We start from the raw sequence: 22,788 nt of genomic DNA, 5'->3' as shown, positions 1-22,788 counted from the left end.
GGCGAGATCCAGAACTTGCCATCGGGAGCGGGCCGGTTAGATAGCAAACTGATTTGCGCTTGCCGCTGATCTCAATTTTGGCCATTTCCGCTATTTAATTGGCACTCCCAGATCCAAACTGAGTGCAACACGGTGGTTAGATTTCACCTCATATTTTTCCATGATTTCAACTATTCACATTTTATCTCATAGTTAAACTGAAGTGATAAGAAGTATTTGTGATTTTGTAATTTAAATAGCAATGCATTGTATGAAATGTGCTGTGCATATGTCAGAGTGGGATGAATACAAAACCAAAAAAGTTTACACATTATGTAAACGAGTTATGTAGGCAGCATCAGGCTGTGCTACTTCTAAGAGGAAAAGAGAAAGCAAAGAATTTGTGTTTGCAGTGTCTCCCAACCCCCCACTTCCAGGTCATTCTAATGCATTTTCCTTTATTTCATTGAATACTGATACTCTTGAGCTCTCCCCTTCTTTGATCATTCTGGCATTTTAGAACACAAGGTCGGTTTCTTGGATTTCTGCTGTGTGTGTTAACATGAACATTTTGTTTTGTCTTTAGTCTTCAATGACTGGGTATATTTTAGACTGACAACTTGGATTGTGATTTCATTTGGTTTTATTTTCCTTTTGGTTGATTTCACAAATGGCCAAGATTAAAATTTGCTCTTCAAGTCTGCTATTGTAATGTTAATGCTGGTCAAGGTTGGAGGCATTTGCACAAAGTCCAAGTGGAAAGTGAATATTGTGTGAGAAACATTCCCACATTTATTTATGCATCTTTCTCAAATCAGTGGAACCTCTCCTCTGGCTTGTCTTAATGCCATGCTACATACCAATGCTCGTGTGGAAGATGGAGCTTTCTGTCGAATTCCAGGAAAGATGGGTCTTTATGCTCTTAAAGTAAGTGTTACACTTTTACATTTCTAATGTTTTAATATTACTAGGAACCAGGAAATATGTTGGCTTGTATGTCTTTCTATAAAAAATGGTAAAAACTCATGTATGAATGTTTCACTGGAGACAAAAAAACATATTGATTTTAGTTTTGATACCAGCAAAGACAATTACATATGTTGGTGGAGACTTTATTCCTTTCACTCTGAGGTGATTTTTAAAGCTGCTACATCCATCATGTTGTTGGTATGTCTTCAAAATCAACTATAATTACGATTGCTTAATGTTTTTGATTGACAAGTAATTAGCCCTAAATTCTTTCATTCCATACGAAGATACAACATTATGATTTTCTGAACTTTACATATTCAATCTTGAGGTCAGCCCGATTGGGGATGTTCTCACTATACACGCAATTGTGTATCAATTAAGCAATCATACAGGTAGCAGCAGAAATAGTGAACTTTTGAGCCCAGTCAGTCATTTTTAGAAGAAAGACTTGCATTTACTTAATTCAACTTCTGTCAGACGCATATCAAAATGCTTCCAATCCAGTATATTGCTTTGAAGTTCAGTGACTGTTGTTATACAGGCAAACGCAATAGACATATTCTGCAGGACAATGAGAAAAAGGAGTAGTTAATCGGTTCCTAGTGATTGGTCAGTACACCAGGAGATCTCTCTGCTCTTCTAGATTTATAATATCCAGCTAAACAAACAGGCAGAGTTGAGAATCGCATCAGAAGTGCAGTGATTCTAATAATGCCGCACTCATGAACAACTTGCACAGCCTTTTTAACATTGTAAATGTCCCAAGGCATGCCAGTTAGAAAGAAAATGTACTAAACCAGAGTGTCAACATAATTTATGTGCTCAAGTCCTCGCTTGCGGCTTGAACCGCATTGATTCAGAAGCAAGAATGCTACCAATTGAAGCAAACTGGCATTGTACTGCAATTGGCTAGAAATGCAAAAGAACGGCTTAAACAGTAAATAAGCCAAATACTGATTCCCCTGTGTGTCTGAAACTGAGGATGGTGGCCCAAATAGCAGCACTCTCCCTGTATCCATCTAAATTCCCCAGTTACTACAATCATAGCAATTACTCTGAAAAATAATACACATACTAAAGCTGTTTCACTGTTGAAAATGAATTTTTGAATTTAAAATATTTATTGTCAAATGTAATAACTTTTATCTAAAACATGGAATGGATTGTTATTTGTATAACCATTGAAATAGTTCAGATTCAGGAAATATGCAGCCTCATGAACACTGAAAGATTTATATTTCTCTTCTGCTGTCTGGACATTGATGTCACTGGCTGGAATTAAAGCTAAAAGTTATACTTGTGAGTTAAAACGAGTAAACTTATAGTATCACAGTTCAGTATATTCCTCAATATACAAGGGATATATGCCACAAATAACCCACATGTTTTGTATGCAGAGCAAGCCTCGACAAGATGTACATCAAGGTTTAAGGTTGACAAGCTGCCTACCGTTCAAATGGAACATGATTGTTGCACTATTTTACATTAAAATGCTCTTGTAGAAAAGATACGGAACCACTAACTTAGCTGGTTTTGTTATCCACAGAAAGATGAATTGGTAATGTCGGCAGAGGGGGTCATTGATTTGGAGGGCGAATCAGATTTAGACAGCTGTGAAATGGCTGAGACAAACAACAGTAATGGAGAGGAAAATGGAGGTATGTGGAGTTTTCAGTAATTTTAAATAAGATGCTGTGGTAGTTTGCAAATTGCGATGGTAGGCGTTTGACATTTGTTATATTCAGTTTAGAAACAATGAATAACTCATAGCAGCTTTATGTAGCATAAGCACCATGCTGTTAAATACTCCTGTGGACTGCACCTAGCAACATGTTCTGTGAGTGAACGGTAAATGTGTTTTGTGTCATTTAGTAGATTTGCCATTGCAGGCAGTAAGTACTCTGTTCCATGGATTTCAGAATTACAAAATGAATGTTTTATTTTGATCGTCCTTTTACTAATCTAAATTTTGCAAAATAGTTTTTACATAATTTATATTATAGTACCATTTTACAATATCTTCACATTTACACCGGGTGTGGTGGGTTTTATTATATTAGTCTGGAGCTATTTTTCAATGTTTTTGCTGAGCTTACAGGACTAATAAAGAAAGCTGTGGGGTTTATTGATTGATTGATTGAACTGTAAGAGCTGTGATAGTTTTTCTTTCAATTGCAACTTTCATTTACAGTATACAGCACTTTTAATCTAAAATATATCCCAAGGCACTTCACAAATGGATGTAAAGAAAACAGATGCCAGATTGAAGAGAGGGATGAGGACTGGTGATTGAAAGCTTGGTGAAAGAGAAGGATTTTAAAAGTGTAACATCGGAACATAAGACTCAGGAGCAGGAATAAGCTATTCAGTCCTTCAAGCCTGCTGTACCATTTAATAGAATCATGGCTGATTTGGTAGTGGTCTCAACTGCACTTTGCTGTCTGTCACCCAAAACAAACCCTTGACTCCCTTATCTATCAAAGATCTATTTAACTCACCTTGAATGTATTCAATGACCCAGCATACATTGTTTTCTGAGAAAGAGAATTCCACATACTAACAATCCTCCGAGAGAAAAGAAATTCTCCTTATTTCCGTCTTGAAACCAAGACCTCATGTTCTAAAACTATGTCCCTTAGTTCTAGATTCCCCGATCTTCTATGTTTCAATAAGATCACCTTTGATTCTAATAAACTCCAATGGTACAGGCTCAAGCTGTTCAATCTTTCATCATAAGGTAAAACTTTCATCCCAGGAATAAGTCAAATGACCCTTCTCTGAGTAGCTTCTAATGTAATTATATATTTTTTTCAAATGAGGAGACCAAAACAGTACACAGTATTCCAGATGTGGCCTCACCAAGGCCCCATATAGCTGCATTAAAACATCCCTACTTTTATATTCCATTTCCCTTGCAATAAACACCAACATTCCGTTTGCTGTCTAAATCTGTACCTACATTGTGATTCATGGACCAGATACCCAGACATATCTCTAGGTACCACTGGATTTTACAGTCTCTCTTCATTTAAAAAGTATACTGCTTTCTTATTCTTCCTGAAGTATAGAAAAACAGTATACCATGGAGATTGTGGTGATGTACTCCACCAGTATACCATATGGAGACAATGGTGAGGAATCAAAGGATCAAAAAACAGAGAGCAGACCTCAATCCATCTTCAAGCTGCCCATTTCAGGTTTAATGGAGATGGGTCAAGCAGACAACCAATTTAATCTTACGTGGTGCGTTGGTCAGTAAAATATTTTAATAAGTTGTATGCCTTCATTTTAACGAATGCTTTATTTTTAACCCATGAGTTGAGAAACCTGGCAGATCAAGGAGGGAAGAAGGGAAATATCCATGAAGCTGCCAGCCCAGCAAACCTATCTTTTAAAAACACAGCAATGTTTAATTCTCCAGCCAACAGCCCCGTTCCCACGCCCACCCCTGGCCTCCGACTGAAGATGGCTGGCCCCCAATCCCCACAACGTCCAATTGGTCCACCCCGCCTCCGCCACAATGTTAGACATACCTGCCACCCACTCCTTAGGTGTTCTTGAGTCTTACAGACAGGCTGGCAGCCTGACATTTTGACTGGCTGTCGGGTGGGAAACCCTTTGAAATAACTGAAAACAGGCCAGGATTTTACATTTAGCAGAACATGTGGGAAACCCTTACTTCCCAGTTTCCCATATATAGATCCTCTCCTAATCTCTTCCTGTCTCTGTGTTATCACGTTCTGTATACTTTTGCTAACAGGAAGTATCAGGGATGTGCTGCTACTAATCAGCACAAGGAACTGCAGACCCAGTAGTCTCACCCCCATTCCATGTAAAATAAATGATTTGTTTATCAGGAGTAAACTAGAGTATTGATGTAATAATAGCATTGTAAATGGTATCTAACATGGATTCAGAAGTAGAAGATCATACTTTGTAAAACTCCTCAGATTCTTTGAGGAAATCAAGTGGATGGTGGGAAGCCTTATGACATAATGTAAAAGGCTTTTGATAAATCCATTGTGAAAATCTGTGTTTAGATGAGCAGAGCTTGAACTATTCTGCACCATCCGCTGTTGTTCCTGCCTAAATCCCTACATCATGAAAGTGTATTAGACTCGAAGCCACCGGGATTTAGACTGGAAATTGAGAACAAAAATAAATTGCCAAAGTGTGAATGACAATGAATATTAAATGAGGTATGTCAGTTTGATAAAATACTGATGGAATCTTCTCCACTTACTGCCAGAATGGTGGAATCATTTTAGTGTTGGGAACACAACTAACAGCCTGCCTTGTGGCTGCCTTTTCCCACAGCAATGCAATGATCATCCTGCTTCCCCAATCAATTTGGGAGGGTAGGTGGGATGTCTTGCCTTAACCTACAATGAGGGATCTCTATTGCAAGGGACTCTGGCAGGACACACAACAGCAGCGATGAGAGAAAGGGTATCCAGAGCGAGGGAGGAAATAGCTGCAGTGTGGATGGAATATGTGGAAAGCCTGCTTCCCCATCCTCCCAGTTCACAGACTCATCCCTGGAGTTGATGATTGCTGCAGTAAGAGCACGATGTGTAGTTCTCATTCCTAAGGACAGCAAGAGGCGATCAGCCAGCCTCAGCAAGCAGACGGGGCTTCATGTTGTGGGGGGTTTCAGTGGCTGGCGAATGATGCCAGGTCCTGGATCCAGTGCCGGAAACGGTTTAATGATCTCATGATGTCCAGAAAGGTGAGTGACCTACACCTCTCAGCTGACAGCCATCACTCCATCACCTTCCCAGCATTCTCCTGCACAGTACTCCTCTGACTGGCACACCTTGCTGTCAGACACATTCCATTCACTCCAGCCTCCTCCTCAAATCTCCATCTCAGCAGACAACATTCACACTCACTCTCAAATGTTGCTGTCTCACTCGCATCTCTCACAGTTACCCTCCTCAAATGTTCATACTCAGCGATCTCCTTGTTAACTCCTTGTCCTTTCTGCCTTTTCTCAATGCAGAAGAAGAGAGGCCATAACTCCTTGGAAAAACAGAGAACTAGGTGTGAATCTGCAGCCATGACCATCCCGACCTCAATGGAGGAGACAACTCGGGAAATTGACAGAGTGGCAGCAATAAAGGCCATTACCAATGGAGAGGTGGGATTGCCCAAAGATCTAGTGACAGCATTACATATCAGACTGCTACTTGGCACTTAAATGTCACCAATACATTAAATATAATGACCTGCATGGTGTTGACTTGGAATCCTATTTCATCAAATGGTGTCATTTATCTTCCCACAGGTGCATTGACGATATTTACAGAGGAGATGGGAGAGGAGCCCGAGGATTCCTCAGAGGGGAACCAGCAATGCACTGTCACATAAATCTTATGCAACCTCCACCAGTGCAGATACACACACCTTGGTGGGACCAGCCTCTAAGATAGGTGGGGTGGCTCATGGTGAGGTGCTTATCACATATGAGCAGGAACAGGTCATAGAGGCTAGAAAATTCGAGCAGGATCTCTGGTGGAGGTGCAGAACAGTTCAAACTCTGCTCAGCTAGTTGCAGATTTTGGAGTGGGGCATCATCCACTAAACAGGTTCTTCTGGAGAAGCAACAGGAAATTTGTGTGTGTCTGTTGAATTTCCAGAGGCAGTGAACACCCTTGCACAGAAAATGGAGGAATCCATCTTTAACATTAGTACCATGGTGCTAATTATAATCTGCATTGGAAGAACAGCCAACCTCATGGAGAATTGGATGTGACAGATCACCAAGCACATACTGGCCCACACCAATGGCCTGCACACTCTGATTGTAAGTTTGAACACCATCAATCAAAGCATTTCCTTGGTGGCTGAATGCCACCCTTACATGCAGTCAAACACTCTCCCATTTATGGTTAGCAGTGAAGTGCAGCTGTGCTCTGAGAAGGAAGATGGAGAAAGGGCTAATGGAACTTTTCTCAAGCTGCCCCAATTCATGGCCTTAGTCCTTCATCCACCAATAGAGTCACATACTCTGTGTCCTGTATTGTTTACTGTACATTTCTCTGCACAGATGCAGATGGGACAGTCTTTGGTGACGCACTAACAGCTCCAGGCATCTCATGTTAGAGCAGGGAAACAGGTAGCATGCCTCTAGTGCTGCTGAAGGCACAGGATTGGACCAGGTAGAAGTAATAATAGGTGTACAAGGGAAAACTCTTGACTGCACAAAGTGAATCACTTGAGTGATTATTATATTGCTAGTTTTCCATTTGTTAATGTGGCACATAAGATGCTATTACACAAAATTAGATCTGTGGGATCAGAAGTAAAATATTAGAATGGTTTAAGGATTGGTTTATAGATAGAAAACAAAAAGAGCGATTCAGCTAAACAACATCAGAGTCCCATAGTGAGGGCGTTTAGCCATGTATTTCTGATGATCACAGTGCCGAGGTACACATGGCTATAAAGCGCCATTCACATTAAATAAGGGGTCTCAGCGGGGAACGTGTGACTGAGGCTGCTCACCGCCCTGTTTTGAATACTGCGGAACTCCGCTCGTTAGACTTCCTCAGTATAGCAAGAGATCGGACTCCATTTTTAAATGGCGTACCGATCTCCAAGGCCTCCGAAGCACCCCAGCACCTGCACAGGGTACCCCCGGCCTGATCGCCAGCACACACAAAATGCCAGCTAGGCACCTTGGCAATGCCAACTTTGCATTCTGGCAGTGCCCCTGCCAGCTGGCAGTGCCACCTGTGCAGCTTGGCAGTGCCAGGCTATCACCCAGGTAGCACTGCCAGGCTATCACCCAGGTAGCACTGCCAGGGTGCCCGGATGGCACCAGCAGTGCCAGGGTACTACCCTGCCCAAAGGGCATGCACCTGGGGGCCTCCGATCGCCTGGTGAGACCCCCATGAGTGCTGTCGCATTTGGTCCCCGATTGTGGAGACCAATACTGAACAGCGCTCATCTGAGGTCTCCAAGGCGAAGGGGATAGATCCCAATGCCTCGGGTATCTCAGGAATCTACACATAGCTGTCTCTCTAAAATGCAGACTTGCTAAAAAGTGATCCCGCCCACAATGGCAGGATTTACATTACAATGTCTTGCAAGATTGCGTTAGATCTTGCAAGGCGTTGCGAGCCACGGCGAGCTGCTTTTCGGGCGCAGCGTCGCTGTTGGATCTTGCCCAAAGAGTAGGAATAAAGGCAACATTTTTTAGGTTGGGTAGCTATAATAATATTAAGATGGTGGAAGCAGAGTCTTTGAATATATTTAAGGCAGAGGTAGAGCGATTCTTGGTAAGTTTGGTAGTAAAACGTTATTGGGGTAGGTGATAATGTAGAATTGAGGTTACAATCAGATTAACCATGATCTTCGTGACAGCAGGCTCGAAGGGCCGAGTGGCCTACCCCTGCTCCTAATTTGTATGTTTGTAAGTATGTTCCAGTGTCTTAGTATATGAATCACAGGAAGTTACCTTCAAGAACAGCAAGCAATTCAAAAGGCAAATGTATTGTTAACTTTTGTAACAAGGAGGTCTTACTGCAATTGTACTGGGCTTTGGTGAAACCATGTTTATGGTATTGTGTGCAATTTTCATTTCCTTAACCAAGGAAGCTCTTACTTGCCTTAGAGGGAGTGCAGTGAAGATTCATTATATATGTTTCGATGTAAGTTTCACTGGACTATTTCCTGGGATGAGGGGATTGTTGTTTAAGGGTAGACTAGGCCTAGATTCCCTGGAGTTTAGAAGAATAGTAGGTTATCTAGTTGGAACATATGACGTTCTAAGGGGATTGACAGGGAGGCTGATGAACAATGTTTCTCCTTGCTGGGGAACCTAGAACACAGGGTCACTGTTTCAGAGTACGGAGGTATTACAAGCAGGAGTGAGATGGTAGGATAGTTTCCTCCGTTTCCACCTCTCAACTAACTGCAACAAGATGTGTTTTAAAGAAGAAGATGCTTAACCCCTTGAGTGCTGTGTCTCTCAAGAGCAGACATAAGGCTGGCTTTCTCGTAAGTTTTAAATCCGGCACTGGATTCATTTCTCAACACCCAAAATGTAATCACAGCAGCATCTACTCATTTATTCACCTAAGACACACGCGTACAAGAAAAGGTGATTGCAAAAGAGGGAGCATGTACTTAGATTTTTTAAAGAGTCCAAAAAGTCACTTTTACTCTTCGGTTTCAAGATGGTAGCTGGAAATGTTGTAGACCTGATGATTCTCTTTTGATCCACTGAAAACAATGAAGGTTGGAAGATTCTGGTGATGAATTCACAGTGGCTTACTCCTGGCAACAGTAGATTTCTGGCTTGGTTCTGAAAATCAGTAAGAAAAAGGATAGTCCTACTTTCTCTGCATGTTAAGGGATGCTTAGAGAGATCTGTTCTCTCTGAAGTCTCTGTCTCCCAGACTGACTGACACGGGCTGCTGCTCAAAATGTGAGTTATTAAGGTGTTTCTTACCATAAGCTGGTTTCTGTCATGCCACCATAGTATCGCTGTTCCATTTCCCTCCAAATGGTCTCTAATGTCATTGACCACAATTGGAGTTTGAATCTCAGACATTTGTGCCTTCTTGTGGTAGAATGGTTTTCTCACACCTATTTAATGGAATTTCAGTCTGCAGCCACTAAGTCTGTATTGCACATCATCCCATTTTCTATTCTGTTTTTTAAAAGTAAATTCATGAATTTACAAATTCACAAATTCAGAGGCATAAATGTGGGCATGAAAAGTCCTCCATTTAGGACTGAGATGTGGAGAGATTTTTTCATTCAAGGGGTTATGCATCTTTGAAATTCTGAACCCCCAGAGGGCTGTGGCTATGTGAATATATTCAAAGCAGAGGTGAATAAATATTTGGGGGAAAGTCTAGGAACGGTTGCCACCGCCTGAAGAACCCTTGCACAGACCCTCGCAAGGCAAACTTTATCCTCTCCAGCTTGATGAACCCTGCCATGTCATTAATCCAGGCTTCCAGGGACGCAAAGGCCAGAATACCGGCCTCTTTCGCCTCCTGCACTCCCGGTTCGTCCGATACCCCAAATAATGCTACCCGCCAGCTCAGCTTGACCCGGGCGTTCACCAACTTGGACATAATCCTCGCAAAGCCCCTCCAAAACCCATCCAGCGCCGGGCACGTCCAGAACATATGGCCGTGATTTGCTGGGCTCCCCGAGCACCTCACACATCTGTCCTCCACCCCAAAGAACCTACTCAACCTCGCCCCTGTCATATGCGCTCTGTGAACAACTTTAAACTGTATCAGGCTGAGCCTGGCGCAAGAGGAGGAAGAATTAACCCTACTCAGGGCATCAGTCCACAGACCCTCATCTATCTCCTCCCCGAGCTCCTCCTCCTATTTGACTTTAGCACCTCCACCGAGGTCTCCTCCTCTTCTTGCAGCTCCTGGTAAATCACCGAGACCTTGCTCTCTCCAACCCATACCCCCGAGATCACCCTTGTCCTGAATCCTGCGTGTTGGAAGCAGCGGGAATTCCCTCAACTGCCGTTTTACAAACGCCCTCACCTGCATATACCTAAAAGCGTTTCCCGGGGGTAGCCCAAATTTCTCCTCCAGCGCTCCTAGGCTCGCAAACGTCCCATCAATGAACGTCCCCCATTCTTTTAATCCCTGCCCGATGCCAGCTCAGAAACCCCCCATCCATTCTTCCCGGGACAAACCAATGGTTCTCCCGAATCGGGGACTAAACCGAGGCCCCCTATGACGCTCCACTGCCCCCAAATCTTCTGAGTCGCCGCCACCACCGGACTCATGGTGTACCTTGTCGGCGGGAGCGGCAACGGTGCCGTCACCAGCGCCCTCAGACTCGTGCCCACACAGGACGCCATCTCTAGCCTCTTCCACGCCGCCCCCTCCCCTTCCATTACCCACTTACGGATCATTGCCACATTGGCTGCCCAGTAGTAGCCATATAGATTCGGCAACGCCAGCCCTCCTCTGTCCCTGCTACGCTCCAGGATAACCCTTTTTACCCTCGGGTCTTATTCGCTCACACAAATCCCATGATGCTCCTGCTTACCCGTTTAAAAAGGCCTTGGGGATCAGAATGGGAAGGCATTGAAATACAAAGAGAAACCTCGGAAGGAACGTCATTTTAACCGACTGCACCCTACCTGCCAGTGAGAGTGGCAACATATCCCATCTTTTAAAATCCTCCTCCATCTGCTCCACCAACCGCATCAAATTGAGCTTGTGCAGGGCCCCCAACTCCTAGCTACCTGGATCCCCAGGTACCGAAAGCTCCTTTCTGTCCTCTTCAGCAGAAGCTCATCTATCCCCCTTCCCTGGTCTCCTGGGTGCACCACAAAGAGCTCACTCTTCCCAGGTTTATACCCTGAAAAGTCCCCAAACTCCTAAGGATCCGCATGACCTCCGCCATCCCCTCCACTGGGTCCGCAACATACAATAACAGGTCATCGGCATACAGCGACACCCGGTGTTCCTCTTCCCCCCCCCCCCCCCCCCCCGATCCAATCCCCTCCAGTTCCTGGAATCTCTCAATGCCATGGCCAGCGGCTCAATTGCCAGTGCAAACAACAAGGGGGATAAGGGATACCCCTGCCTCGTCCCCCGGTACAGCCGAAAGTACTCCGACCTCAGCCAGTTCGTAGCCACACTCCGGGGCTTTATATAGTACCTTAACCCAACTGATGAACCCCTCCCCGAACCCAAACCTCTGCAGCACCTCCCAAAGATACTCCCATTCCACCCCATCGAAGGCCTTCTCCGCGTCCATAGCCGCCACTACCTCCGCTTCCCCCTCCACCGAAGGCATCTTAATTACATTAAGGAGCCTCCGCACATTGGTGTTCAGCTGCCTACCCTTCACAAATCCCGTCTGGTCCTCATGACACAGTCTTCAATTCTCGTGGCCAGAACCTTCGCCAGCAACTTCGCGCCGACATTGAGGAGCGAGATCGGCCTGTACGATCCACACTGTAATGGGTCCTTGTCCCGCTTCAAGATCAAAGAGATCAGCGCCCTGGACATTGTCGGGTGCAAGGTCCCCCCTCCCCCGCCTCATTGAAAGTCCTCACTAGCAGCGGGCCCAGCAGGTCCACGTACTTCCTATAAAATTCTACCGGGAACCCATCCGGCCCCGGGGCCTTCCCTGCCTGCATGCTCCCTAGTCCCTTAACCAACTCCTCCAGCCCAATCGGTGCCCCCAGCCCAACCACCTGCTCCTCCTCCACCCTCGGGAACCTCAGCCAATCTAGAAATTGGCGCATCCCCCCCGCCCCGGGGGCTCAGACTTATACAGCTCCTCATAGAAGTCCCTGAATGCCTTGTTTATTCCCACCGCACTCCACACAGTGTTCCCCCCTTTATCCCTAACTCCAACAATCTCCCTCGCTGCCTCCCTCTTCCGAAGCTGATGTGCCAGCATCCAACTCGCCTTCCCCTGCATTTTCCTCCACTGCGCCTCTGCTGTCCCGGTAGCCAGCAAGTCGAATTCCGTCTGGAGGTTCCGTCGCTCCCTAAGTAGTCCCTCCTCGGGGGCCTCTGCATAGCTCCTGTCCACCCTTAATATATCCCCCCACCAGTTTCTTCCTCTCTCCCCTCTCTCTCTTCTCCCTATGGGCCCTAATGGAGATTAACTCTCCCCTGACCACTGCCTTCAGCGCCTCCCAGACTATCCCCAACTGCACCTCCCCATTGTCATTGGCCTCTAAGTATCTATCAATACACCCCCAAATCCGCCCGCACACCACCTCATCCGCCAACAGTCCCACATCGAGGCGCCACAGTGGGCGCTGGTCTCTCTACTCCCCCAGTTCCAGCTCCACCCAATGCGGGGCATGATCTGAAATGGCTATGGCCGAATATTCCGTGCCCTCCACTCTTGGGATTAGCGCCCGACTCACGATGAAAAAATCTTATCCAGGAGTAGGCTTTATGGTCGTGGGAAAAAAATGAAAAAAAGGAGGTTCCCCCACGGTAGGCTACTGCAGAAATTATGGAGGCATGGGTTTCAGGGTGATTTAGCAGTTTGGATCAGAAATTGGCGAGCTGGAAGAAGACAAAGGGTGGCGGTTGATGGGAAATGTTCAGACTGGAGTCCAGTTACTAGTGGTGTGCCACAAGGATCTGTTTTGGGACCACTGCTGTTTGTCATTTTTATAAATGACCTGGAGGAGGGCGTAGAAGGATGGGTGAGTAAATTTGCAGATGACACTAAAGTCGGTGGAGTTGTGGGCAGTGCGGAAGGATGTTACAAGTTACAGAGGGACATTGATAAGCTGCAGCGCTGGGCTGAGAGGTGGAAAATGGAGTTTAATGCAGAAAAGTGTGAGGTGATTCATTTTGGAAGGAATAACAGGAAGACTGAGTACTGGGCTAATGGTAAGATTCTTGGCAGTGTGGATGAGCAGGGAGATCTTGGTGTCCATGTACATAGATCCCTGAAAGTTGCCACCCAGGTTGAGAGGGTTGTTAAGAAGGCGTATGGTGTGTTAGCTTTTATTGGTAGAGGGAATTGAGTTTCGGAGCCATGAGGTCATGTTGCAGCTGTACAAAACTCTGGTGCGGCCGCATTTGGAGTATTGCGTGCAATTCTGGTCGCTGCATTATAGAAAGGATGTGGAAGCATTGGAAAGGGTGCAGAGGAGATTTACCAGAATGTTGCCTGGTATGGAGGGAAGATCTTATGAGGAAAGGCTGAGGGACTTGAGGCTGTTTTCGTTAGAGAGAAGAAGGTTAAGAGGTGACTTAATTGAGGCATACAAGATGATCAGAGGATTGGATAGGGTGGACAGTGAGAGCCTTTTTCCTCGGATGGTGATGTCTAGCACAAAGGGACATAGCTTTAAATTGAGGGGAGATAGATATAAGACAGATGTCAGAGGTAGGTTCTTTACTCAGAGAGTAGTAAGGGCGTGGAATGCCCTGCTTGCAACAGCAGTGGACTCGCCAACACTAAGGGCATTCAAATGGTCATTGGATAGACATATGGACGATAAGGGAATGGTGTAGATGGGCTTTAGAGTGGTTTCACAGGTCGGCGCAACATCAAGGGCCGAAGGGCCTGTGCTGCGCTGTTATGTTCTATGTTCTGGCCACCGGCCTGGCAAACCTCCATGGATCCACTCCCCCCATCTGGTCCATAAACCCCCTAAGCACCTTGGCCGCAGCCAGCCTCTTACCTGTCCTGGACCTAGAACGGTCCAGTGCTGGGTCCAGCACCGTGTTGAAGTCCCCCCCCCCCCCATTATCAGGCTCCCTGCCTCCAAATCCGGAATCCGACCCAACATACACTTCATAAATCCGACATCATCCCAATTCGGGGCATATACGTTCACCAATACCACCCACACCCCCTGCCACTCACCATCACGTACCGACCTCCATTATCTGCCACAATGTTCAGCGCCTCAAACAACACATGCTTCCCCACCAGAATCGCCACCCCTCTATTCTTCGTGTCCAACCCCGAGTGAAGGACCTTCCCTATGTTCTTAATGTGTTGATTGCCTTTATGCACTTGGCCATGAGGTACAAAGTGGCATTGGAAGAAGGTTGTCTTTATGCTCTTTCAGCTTGTGATCCATTCTTGGGTAAGGCAAAAAAAGAGAAAGGAAAAATTTATGTCATATAATTTATTTAGCACAATCTTTAAGGAAATACTGCAATACAAATGCTAGCACTGCTGGAGTCAGACTTCCTCTGCAATGTTTGCACAGTATTTAAAAATCTTTATATCTGTTGCTTTAATTATAGAGCAGTTCATTCAGTATAGACATTGGTAAAGGTTGCATGAAACAGATATTTTGAATGGTTCTGTCGACATTGCTAACTGTAGTGCAGCATATTACAATATTGCTATGCTGACTGAATAATTTTGAAAAGTTCACGCTGTTTGCAGCAGCTTTTTTATTCTGTGATGAATCACCCCTTTCTATCTCTAAATGTCTAAATTATTCAAAAAATGAATCTTTTATTTTCCTTTAAGTACATTTCTAATCTGCTCTGACTGGCCGCTTCACAGTTAGTTAATAATAATCACTGACTGCATAATCTCATTGGCCTCACCAGATATATCCTGACTGTAAGGTAGACTGAGACACAGTGAAGTGGAGACAGAGGGGGAGGATTTTCCCACCCGTTTTGGGTGGATGGGAATGGCATCAGAGACGGAGAACTGAAGGGGAGTCCCGGCTTTCACGGCGGCAGGATTTCCCTGCTCAATTGTCGTCGTCCCCCCCCCCCCCCCCCCCCACTTCGCCAAAATGTGAAGGTTTGGGAACCCCCATTATGATACATTGTCAAAAACTTAGCGGACCTCCCAACTGTATCATTCCGCCACGTAGGAATTCCTCCCCACCACCCCGCTAGCGTGGCATCACATCAGTGGAGTTTGGAATGAGTTTTGTGAATGGTCCCTGCCACTGCCGCACAGGCAGCTGCAGCCCCCAGGGCAGAGAAGGTTTTGCTCGGCAGTGTCTGGACATTGCCCCCTGGCACTACCAGGAGTAATACTAGAGGGAGAGGGCAGTACCAGGGGGCTGTGCTGGGGCGGCTTCCATTGGTCAGGTCTGGGGGGGGGGGGGGGTGCCCCTGTATCCGTGGTGGGGGGAATTTCTCCATGTGTGTGTGTGCGGTGAAGTTCCTCATGTGCGTGGGAGGGGTGGCTCCCTCTATCCATGGTGGGGGAGGGGGTTGGATTCCCTAGGGGAGGTTCCCCATGTCCATGGGGAGGAATTCCCTGGGAGGAGTTCCCTGTATCCATGGGGAGGTGGAAGATTCCCAGGGTGGGGGGGGTGGTGAGTTGTGCATGGGTTCCTGTGTCCCTGGGGGGGACCTCTTTCTTATTTTTATTATGTTTAGATCAGTGCATCCTTTAGGTCGATATTGCTGGCGGGGCAGGCTAATTTCTGGCCGTGTCAAAAAATGTGATTGCATGAACAGCCATGTATAGGACAGTGGTCTCCAATCTTTTTAAACACCAGATCACTTTTAGAATCTAAATGCAGCACAGGATCTACTCTTAAAAATTCAACTTCATTAAATCCCTCAAAATGTACGATATGCGTAACACTCACCTATTCTAGGTGTGACACCTATGCTTGCACACTATCTGTGAATGCTATGGAGTCTGGGTCATAGTTTGAGATAGCCAGTCTCATATTGCCCATCAGATGGACTTGATGATATTCAAGTGGGAAAAAGCCATCTCACAGAGGTATGTGAAACCAAAGTAGGCCTTCACCTTGAGTGTACAGGATGTCAGAACAGAACACTTCTCTCTGCCTACAAGTCCCCAAAGTCTTTGTCCCTTCACCTAGCTTCCAGTTCTATGTCACTTTGCATGGTGATGATTTCCACGTCATGTTCACTGCTTTGCTCAAACACCTGCTGAAATTGTGCTGTCAGTTCTCCAATGTCCACTTGAAGAAATGGATTTGAGACAAACATAATGATATGTTCCATCCTGTCTAATTCCTGAAATAGACTGTTCAGTCCAATTTGTTCAGGTGGTTGCTGTCGTGTTAGGCACACTGGTATAACACTGGCTGCATCTGGATGCTGCATAGATCAAAAAGATACTTCAGACCTTGAAGTTAGTTCAATCAGGTTTATTGAACTAATAGCACAGTTAGCACAGTTCTCTGTGAGTTCGACTCTCTGCTAACCTAAGTGTGGTTACTCTGTTTGACTGAACCAGACTAGCTCTTAGCCACGTGGTGATGGTGTGATATTGTAACAATACCCTTGACTGACTCTCTAGATGTTCATCTGTGGAAAGAGGCGGAGTGTGAGTGCCTTGTGTCTTTTATAGTCCGATCCCACCCCTGAGTGTCCTGCCTGCTTATTGGTCATGTCCTGGTCTCTGTGTCCATTAGCTGCTTGTCTGTATATCATTATGTGTGTGTCTGCATATCATGACAGTTGCAGAATTTGTTTGGATGGAACCCTTTATGTTTGGCCTGTTGCTGGATTCTCTCCAGATTTGGGAAGTGCTCAGTATTTGTGTTCTTTAACTGAGGACCACAGGCCCCATTTCAACTTAGAACATATTCACTGCACTGATCATGTGTGACAAGTCCCTATCTCTCCCCTGCGATTCAGCTCATTCAATTTTGCACTTATGTTGTAAGACATGCCAAGTCTAGCAACCACACATTATCTGAGAGCTCGCTGTGCACCTCATTCCTTGATTTCAGAATGGTGACAGTTTCAGGGAGCAGATCTAAAAATCTCTGAGGACCTTTCCTCCACTTAACCACCTCACATCTGCATGAAGGATTAGTTCACCGAAGGTGGCATTTAGCCCATCGAGTAACGATTTGAGCAAGCGTTGTTGCAGAGCTCTGGCACAAATTGAGTTGACCATCTTGACGACAGCTGTCATTACATGAGAAAAGTCAATAATCTTGCTCATGAGCACTTGTTGGCAGATAACATAGCGGTAACTGACAAAGGACGGAAATTCAGGATCATTTCTGCAAAGTGCAACAAAGCCTGCATTGACACCCAGCATTGACGGTGCACCATCAGTTGTGATTGAAACCAGTTGCTCGATCGGAATGTTTTCCTCAGTCGCATACCTTTTGAACTCATTGCAGACATCCTCGTCTCTTGTCCTCTCTTTGAGTAGCAAGAGAGTGAGTAAGTCCTCCTTTGTTGTTGAGTCTTTGAATGCCTTGCAAATGAAAACAATCAGCTGGGCCGTATCTGTCATGTCTTCTGACTAATCAAACTGCAATGAGAAATATTCAAGCCTTAAAAGGTCTTGGTGTATTTGCATCTTCAGACAACAATTCCACCCTTCTGACCACTGTTAAAGCGCTAAGCGGCATGCTCTTGATGGCTGTCATAATTTCACCTTTGTTTTTAAAGTTGTTGAACAAAGTGTTGCCATCAACTATCATCATCTTTTTGATTACTTCGCCATCATTGAATGGTTTCTTATGTTTCGCCAGCAGATGGCTAATGCAAAAAGACACCTTTTTGCTAGCCTTGCCTTTAGCCACTGGTTTTGAAAAGAGTGACTGTTAAGCTTTCAAAATCCCCATTAGCTCTCCAACTTTCTTTGTCCGAATTGCACTGTTCAAAGGGACAATTTCCTGAAATTTTGCATGCATTGTCTTGTGATGTCGTTCCAAATTACTTCTTTTACCAAGGCTCTGTTGGCTAATGAGACAAATGGACTTGCCTTTGACATTCGTAAAAAGAAATTTGCTTTCCTATTCCTGATGGAAATAGTAGGCCTTTGCCCTCTTGGAGTTCCCTGACTTCTCACTCGTCATTTTGTCTTCACTCAATTAATTCCAAGTTTTGACGCCTGCGAGAATCTCATTGCCCAAGTCTCGCAAATTCTTGGTGTGGTTCAGCAGGTACTAAGTTGGTTCGCTTGTCATTACAAAAATCCAGAGCCTCGTGCATTTTTGGTGTGAGAAATTGGCACTGCCGTGCTTGCACCAAGTAAGTTAATTAGTCTTACGAATGTAATCCAAGATGTATTTTCAGTTTTTTTACTTGCGTATACATTTATGTGCAAAATTGTTATCTTAGAAGTGATTTCAGTAAGCAATAAGATAGCAAATTTATTCTTTATAGAACATTAAAATTATTTGACTCTAATAAAGGTTTCTTTACGCACAAACTGAGAGGTATTTATAATGCTGTCGCAATTTTTCCACTGCCAGGTTGGCAAAGTGCCAACCTCGCAGTACCAGCCTGGCAGTGCCAACCTGTGCATGAGGAAATGCATGTCCCTCTTCCCCCTGTGGGCTATATGTACCTCTACATCACCGAAGGGATCCCACAAACTGATTCTTGTTTCGCCAAACCTGATGTTAAGTCAATATTTAGTGAGGAAGAAACATGTGGCAGGAGCCCATTAATGATATTTAAAATCTACTTAAATGAAATTCCCGCCATTTGTGACAGGTGAAGAAATCAGGAAGCGCAAACTCTCCAGAGGGAATCGGGTTTCCCAATTCTTTCCCCTTGTTGCCAATCTTGCGCATGGCAGTTGCGGGCTCAGAATCAACCCCCCCTCCAATATTTTAAATATTTGAATGATTTAAGTTATGGAAGTTCAGTTCCTGTACCCGTAAGGATATTCTTTCTTTTCATAGGTCACCACATGTTTGTAGTAGAGTTGTTAAATCTACTACGTACAGTAGGGGTAATATTCCAGCTGGATTGTGTGTGGCACAAATCCCGCTATGTTAGGAGAATAGAGGGAGAGGCCAGAAACGGGATCTGCACCAGGCACTGAACCATGCACAATGCTCCCGACCCGCTGCAGCTGACGTGATCTGGTTTGTAATGTTCTTGTCAGATGGCCTGATTTATATTGTAGCTAACATTAATTGTGGGTCAAGCATATACAGAACAACAGATGAATAGCAGTATGAACATGCACAAGCAACCTCTCTCTCAGCTCCCTAGTCACTCTGAGGTCACCTGACTCTAACATTCACTTATATACTAATGCAACTTCTAGTGGTCAGTCGGTGAATTACAACGCAACCATGAAATTGAGAGATGGTGGAATTGTCAAGAGAGGCGATGGTGAGGTAGCACTGGTTGCCATCAATGTATATGTGGAAAGGGAGCAGTTGAGGACTCTGGGTCTGTATTCGTTGGGTGTTTAGGAGGATATTTAAACTTACAGGATACTGCGAGGCCTGGATAGAGTGGACGTGGAGAGGATGTTTCCACTGGTAGGAGAAACTAGAAACTAAAAGCACAACCTCCGACTGAAGGGATGATCCTTTAGAACAGAAATGAGGAGGAATTTATTCAGCCAGAGGGTGGTGAATCTGTGGAATTCTTTGTCACAGAAAGCTGCGGAGGCCAAATTACTGAGCATCTTTAAGACACAGATAGATAGGTTCTTGATTAATAAGGAGATCAGGGGAGGAAGGCAGGAGAATGGGGATGAGAAAGATATCAGCCATGATTGAATGGCGGAGCAGACTCGTATGTCTTATGGTCTTATAGACGTGTTTTCAGCTGATGTTGTCAAATGGACAGCATGCAGATGCAAAATAAAAGGAAGCCAAGGACAAATTCTTGAGAGGACACCAGTGGTGAATGGGAAGAGAAGCCTTTGATGTTCATTTTCTGGCCATGGTCAGATATATAGGAATGAAACTAGGTGAGTGCAGTCCCACCCAGTCTATGACATTGAGACGCACTGGAGGAGGATGTGTGTTCACAAAGGTTGCAGACAGGTTAAGAAGGACACGAAGAAGAAGCTTATCTTTTGACACTGACATAGACTGTTGTTTGTAACTTTGATAAGAGCTGTTTCTGTACTGTGCCAGGGCAGAAATCTGATTGGAAGGATTCACGCACAGAGTTCCAGGAAAATATGGACACGAGTTTCGGAGGTGACAACACATTCAAGGGCATGTTGAAGGATAGGATGTGAATGGGTCATGTTAACAGATGGTTAAAGAAACCAAAGCCCCTCCCCAAGCTATTCTCGAGATCCCACCAGCACTCACAGTTGAAACCAAACAATAGAAAATAGTCAAAATGATTGAATCCGGTTTAATTCTGAATCTTTTTAACTAAATGATTTCTAAATTTCCCCAGTGGCAATTTCTAGTTTTTACAAAGATGCAATTTTGTGACTGTAATGTTCTTGTCGGATGTCCTGATTTATATTACAAGAACACTTGTAGCTAAAGCTATAAACAATTTATTAACATTAACTGTGGGTCAATTATATACAAAACAACAGATGAATAACAGTATTAATATCCACAAGCAACCTCTCGCTTCCAGCTCTCCAGTCAGTCTGTGAATTAAAACACAACCATGATATCACTACATCCCCTTTCCTTTGAAGGAATAAACTAATACATTATCATCAGTATATTTACATGTGATATCATTAGCCTCTGAGTCTAACAGTATTAATTTTTTTCTTTAAAATTTAAATAACTGGTTGAACAAATATATACAGAAACAGCAAACATAGTCTGTACAAATAGTCCAAATCTACAAATTGAGTCGATCAGGTTTTCTCCTGACTCTAGTTGATCTCAGATTTTGACTTTGCTGCTCAGAACTTATAGATTCAATGTTCTCCCTGGCATTCTCATGCTTGGGAACTGCTGAACTATCTGACACTGCAGCTGACGTAGATTCGTCATCCATCACGTATTTGTGAAAGTCTTCTCTGGTTTTCAAGCGCACACGACAATTTCTTCTTGAAACCAACCCTTCCTCTGTCTGTACAGTGTAGGAATGAGGTGCTACTTCTTCATGTACAATGGCCTTTATCGACCAATTGCCTGAATCTTCTATTCTCCCAATGTCATCACTACTCAGAAGTGGTAAAGTTCTAGACACTCTATCAAAGAACTGCTTTTGTTTTGCTTTAATGTTTTGTATTTCCTGCAGTACCACTACATTCTCCTCCTTCTTTTCCAAGTATGGAAGTGTGGTACACAACCTTTATTCATGAGTAACTCTGCTGGCGATCTACCATGTGGCAATGGTGACACTCTGTAACTCAATAGTGCGAGATATTGATAGATGGATCAAATTAGCTGTCCATTGCTTTCTGTAATAATTGTTTTACAATATATACATTTTTTTCATTAAGACCTTTGGGATCCATGCCTATACGAGCATCACCATTTTTGTGTTTCACACATACCATGAAATGTACCCCATTGGTAGGTTCTTCTATCTGCTTGATAACTTGTGGTCTCGTATCTGATACGGGTGGTAGGCTAGAAATGAGATTGACATGCGGACCTACATCTTCAGCAATTTCACTACTGAGACTTTGCATCAGTGCTTTAGATAATGCATCTTCTTCAAATTGTATCTCGTTGGCAAATGGTAGTGCACTAAAATCAGTGAACACATCACTGAATTTGCTGATAATGTTCTCAGAATCGTTGGAGTGTTGATCCAATTTTATTATGGATGCTATATACCAACTGCACTAGACCTAATTCTTCACAGAACTGATCACCTAATAATGAATCCAAGTCCTCGTATACAATACAGAATGGGACGGAATAAACTGTGTTCTTCACCACCACACTCCGGTCACAAGCACCATAACATTTAATGCTTGAACCATTATAATCTCTCAGAGATATTTTGTGATTTCTTCTAATCGGCTGAATTTTTAGATTTTATAAATCAGTCATGCCGATTATGGCTTTGGCACCAGTGTCCAACTTCAGTTGGACTACTGTACCATTTACGTCAAGTGATAGCAGCCATTTGTCCTCATCAACTGCATTTATTTTAAATTAAGTATCAGTTTGCATTTTTTTGAGTGCTGGAGAATTTTTTGATGTCTCCAAAAATTGATTATTCTCTGTTATTACTCCAACAAACAATGATGTTTCATCACTGGAGACGGTGTCTTCCACTGATCTGGAGTTGAGCCTAGAGCAACAATTCTGAGCAAAGTGTTATTTTCCTTTGCATCTGGAACAAAACTTGCCAAATGCTGGACACTGCTTAATTTGTGCCTTTGACCATATCTTTTACACAGAAATATTTCATCCTAATCTTTAACCTGTTTGCTGGTGTGCGGGGAGCTGCAGGAACTTTCCCGCCTTTTTTCAGAGGTTTCCCGCCTTTTTGGAAAAAGGACGGCAACCGAATTGCTTTCCCCCATGAAGGTGCCGCCATTACTGAGAAACATTTTAGAAAGCCGTGCTGCTGGCTCATGAGCCTGACAAATCTTAACTGTTTGTTCCAAGCACAGCTCCGATTCCCTCAGCAACTGTTCCCTCAGCTTATTTTCATTCACAACAAACACAATATTGCCACGAATCATGGAAGATTTCCCCGCAAAAAAATTAGGTTTCAGCTTTTCACTTTAAAT

General features: G+C 44.2%; 1 protein-coding gene across 1 annotated transcript in view; it reads left to right on the top strand.

Annotated features, from left to right (window-relative positions):
* The first annotated feature begins 801 nt into the window (after positions 1-801).
* Positions 802-22,788, top strand: part of LOC140385560 (putative Polycomb group protein ASXL3) — a 318,815-nt gene continuing 296,828 nt past the window's right edge. Inside the window, exons 1-2 of the mRNA XM_072467838.1 lie at positions 802-906; positions 2,498-2,609. Coding sequence (XP_072323939.1) covers positions 829-906; positions 2,498-2,609 — 190 coding nt within the window. The 5' untranslated portion in view covers positions 802-828. The remainder of the gene's footprint in view (positions 907-2,497; positions 2,610-22,788) is intronic.

Source organism: Scyliorhinus torazame, chromosome 11, assembly GCF_047496885.1.
Source record: "Scyliorhinus torazame isolate Kashiwa2021f chromosome 11, sScyTor2.1, whole genome shotgun sequence".
NCBI lineage: Eukaryota > Metazoa > Chordata > Chondrichthyes > Carcharhiniformes > Scyliorhinidae > Scyliorhinus > Scyliorhinus torazame.
The sequence above is the reverse complement of the archived record's forward strand: the minus strand, read 5'-3'. Positions and strand labels throughout refer to the sequence as shown.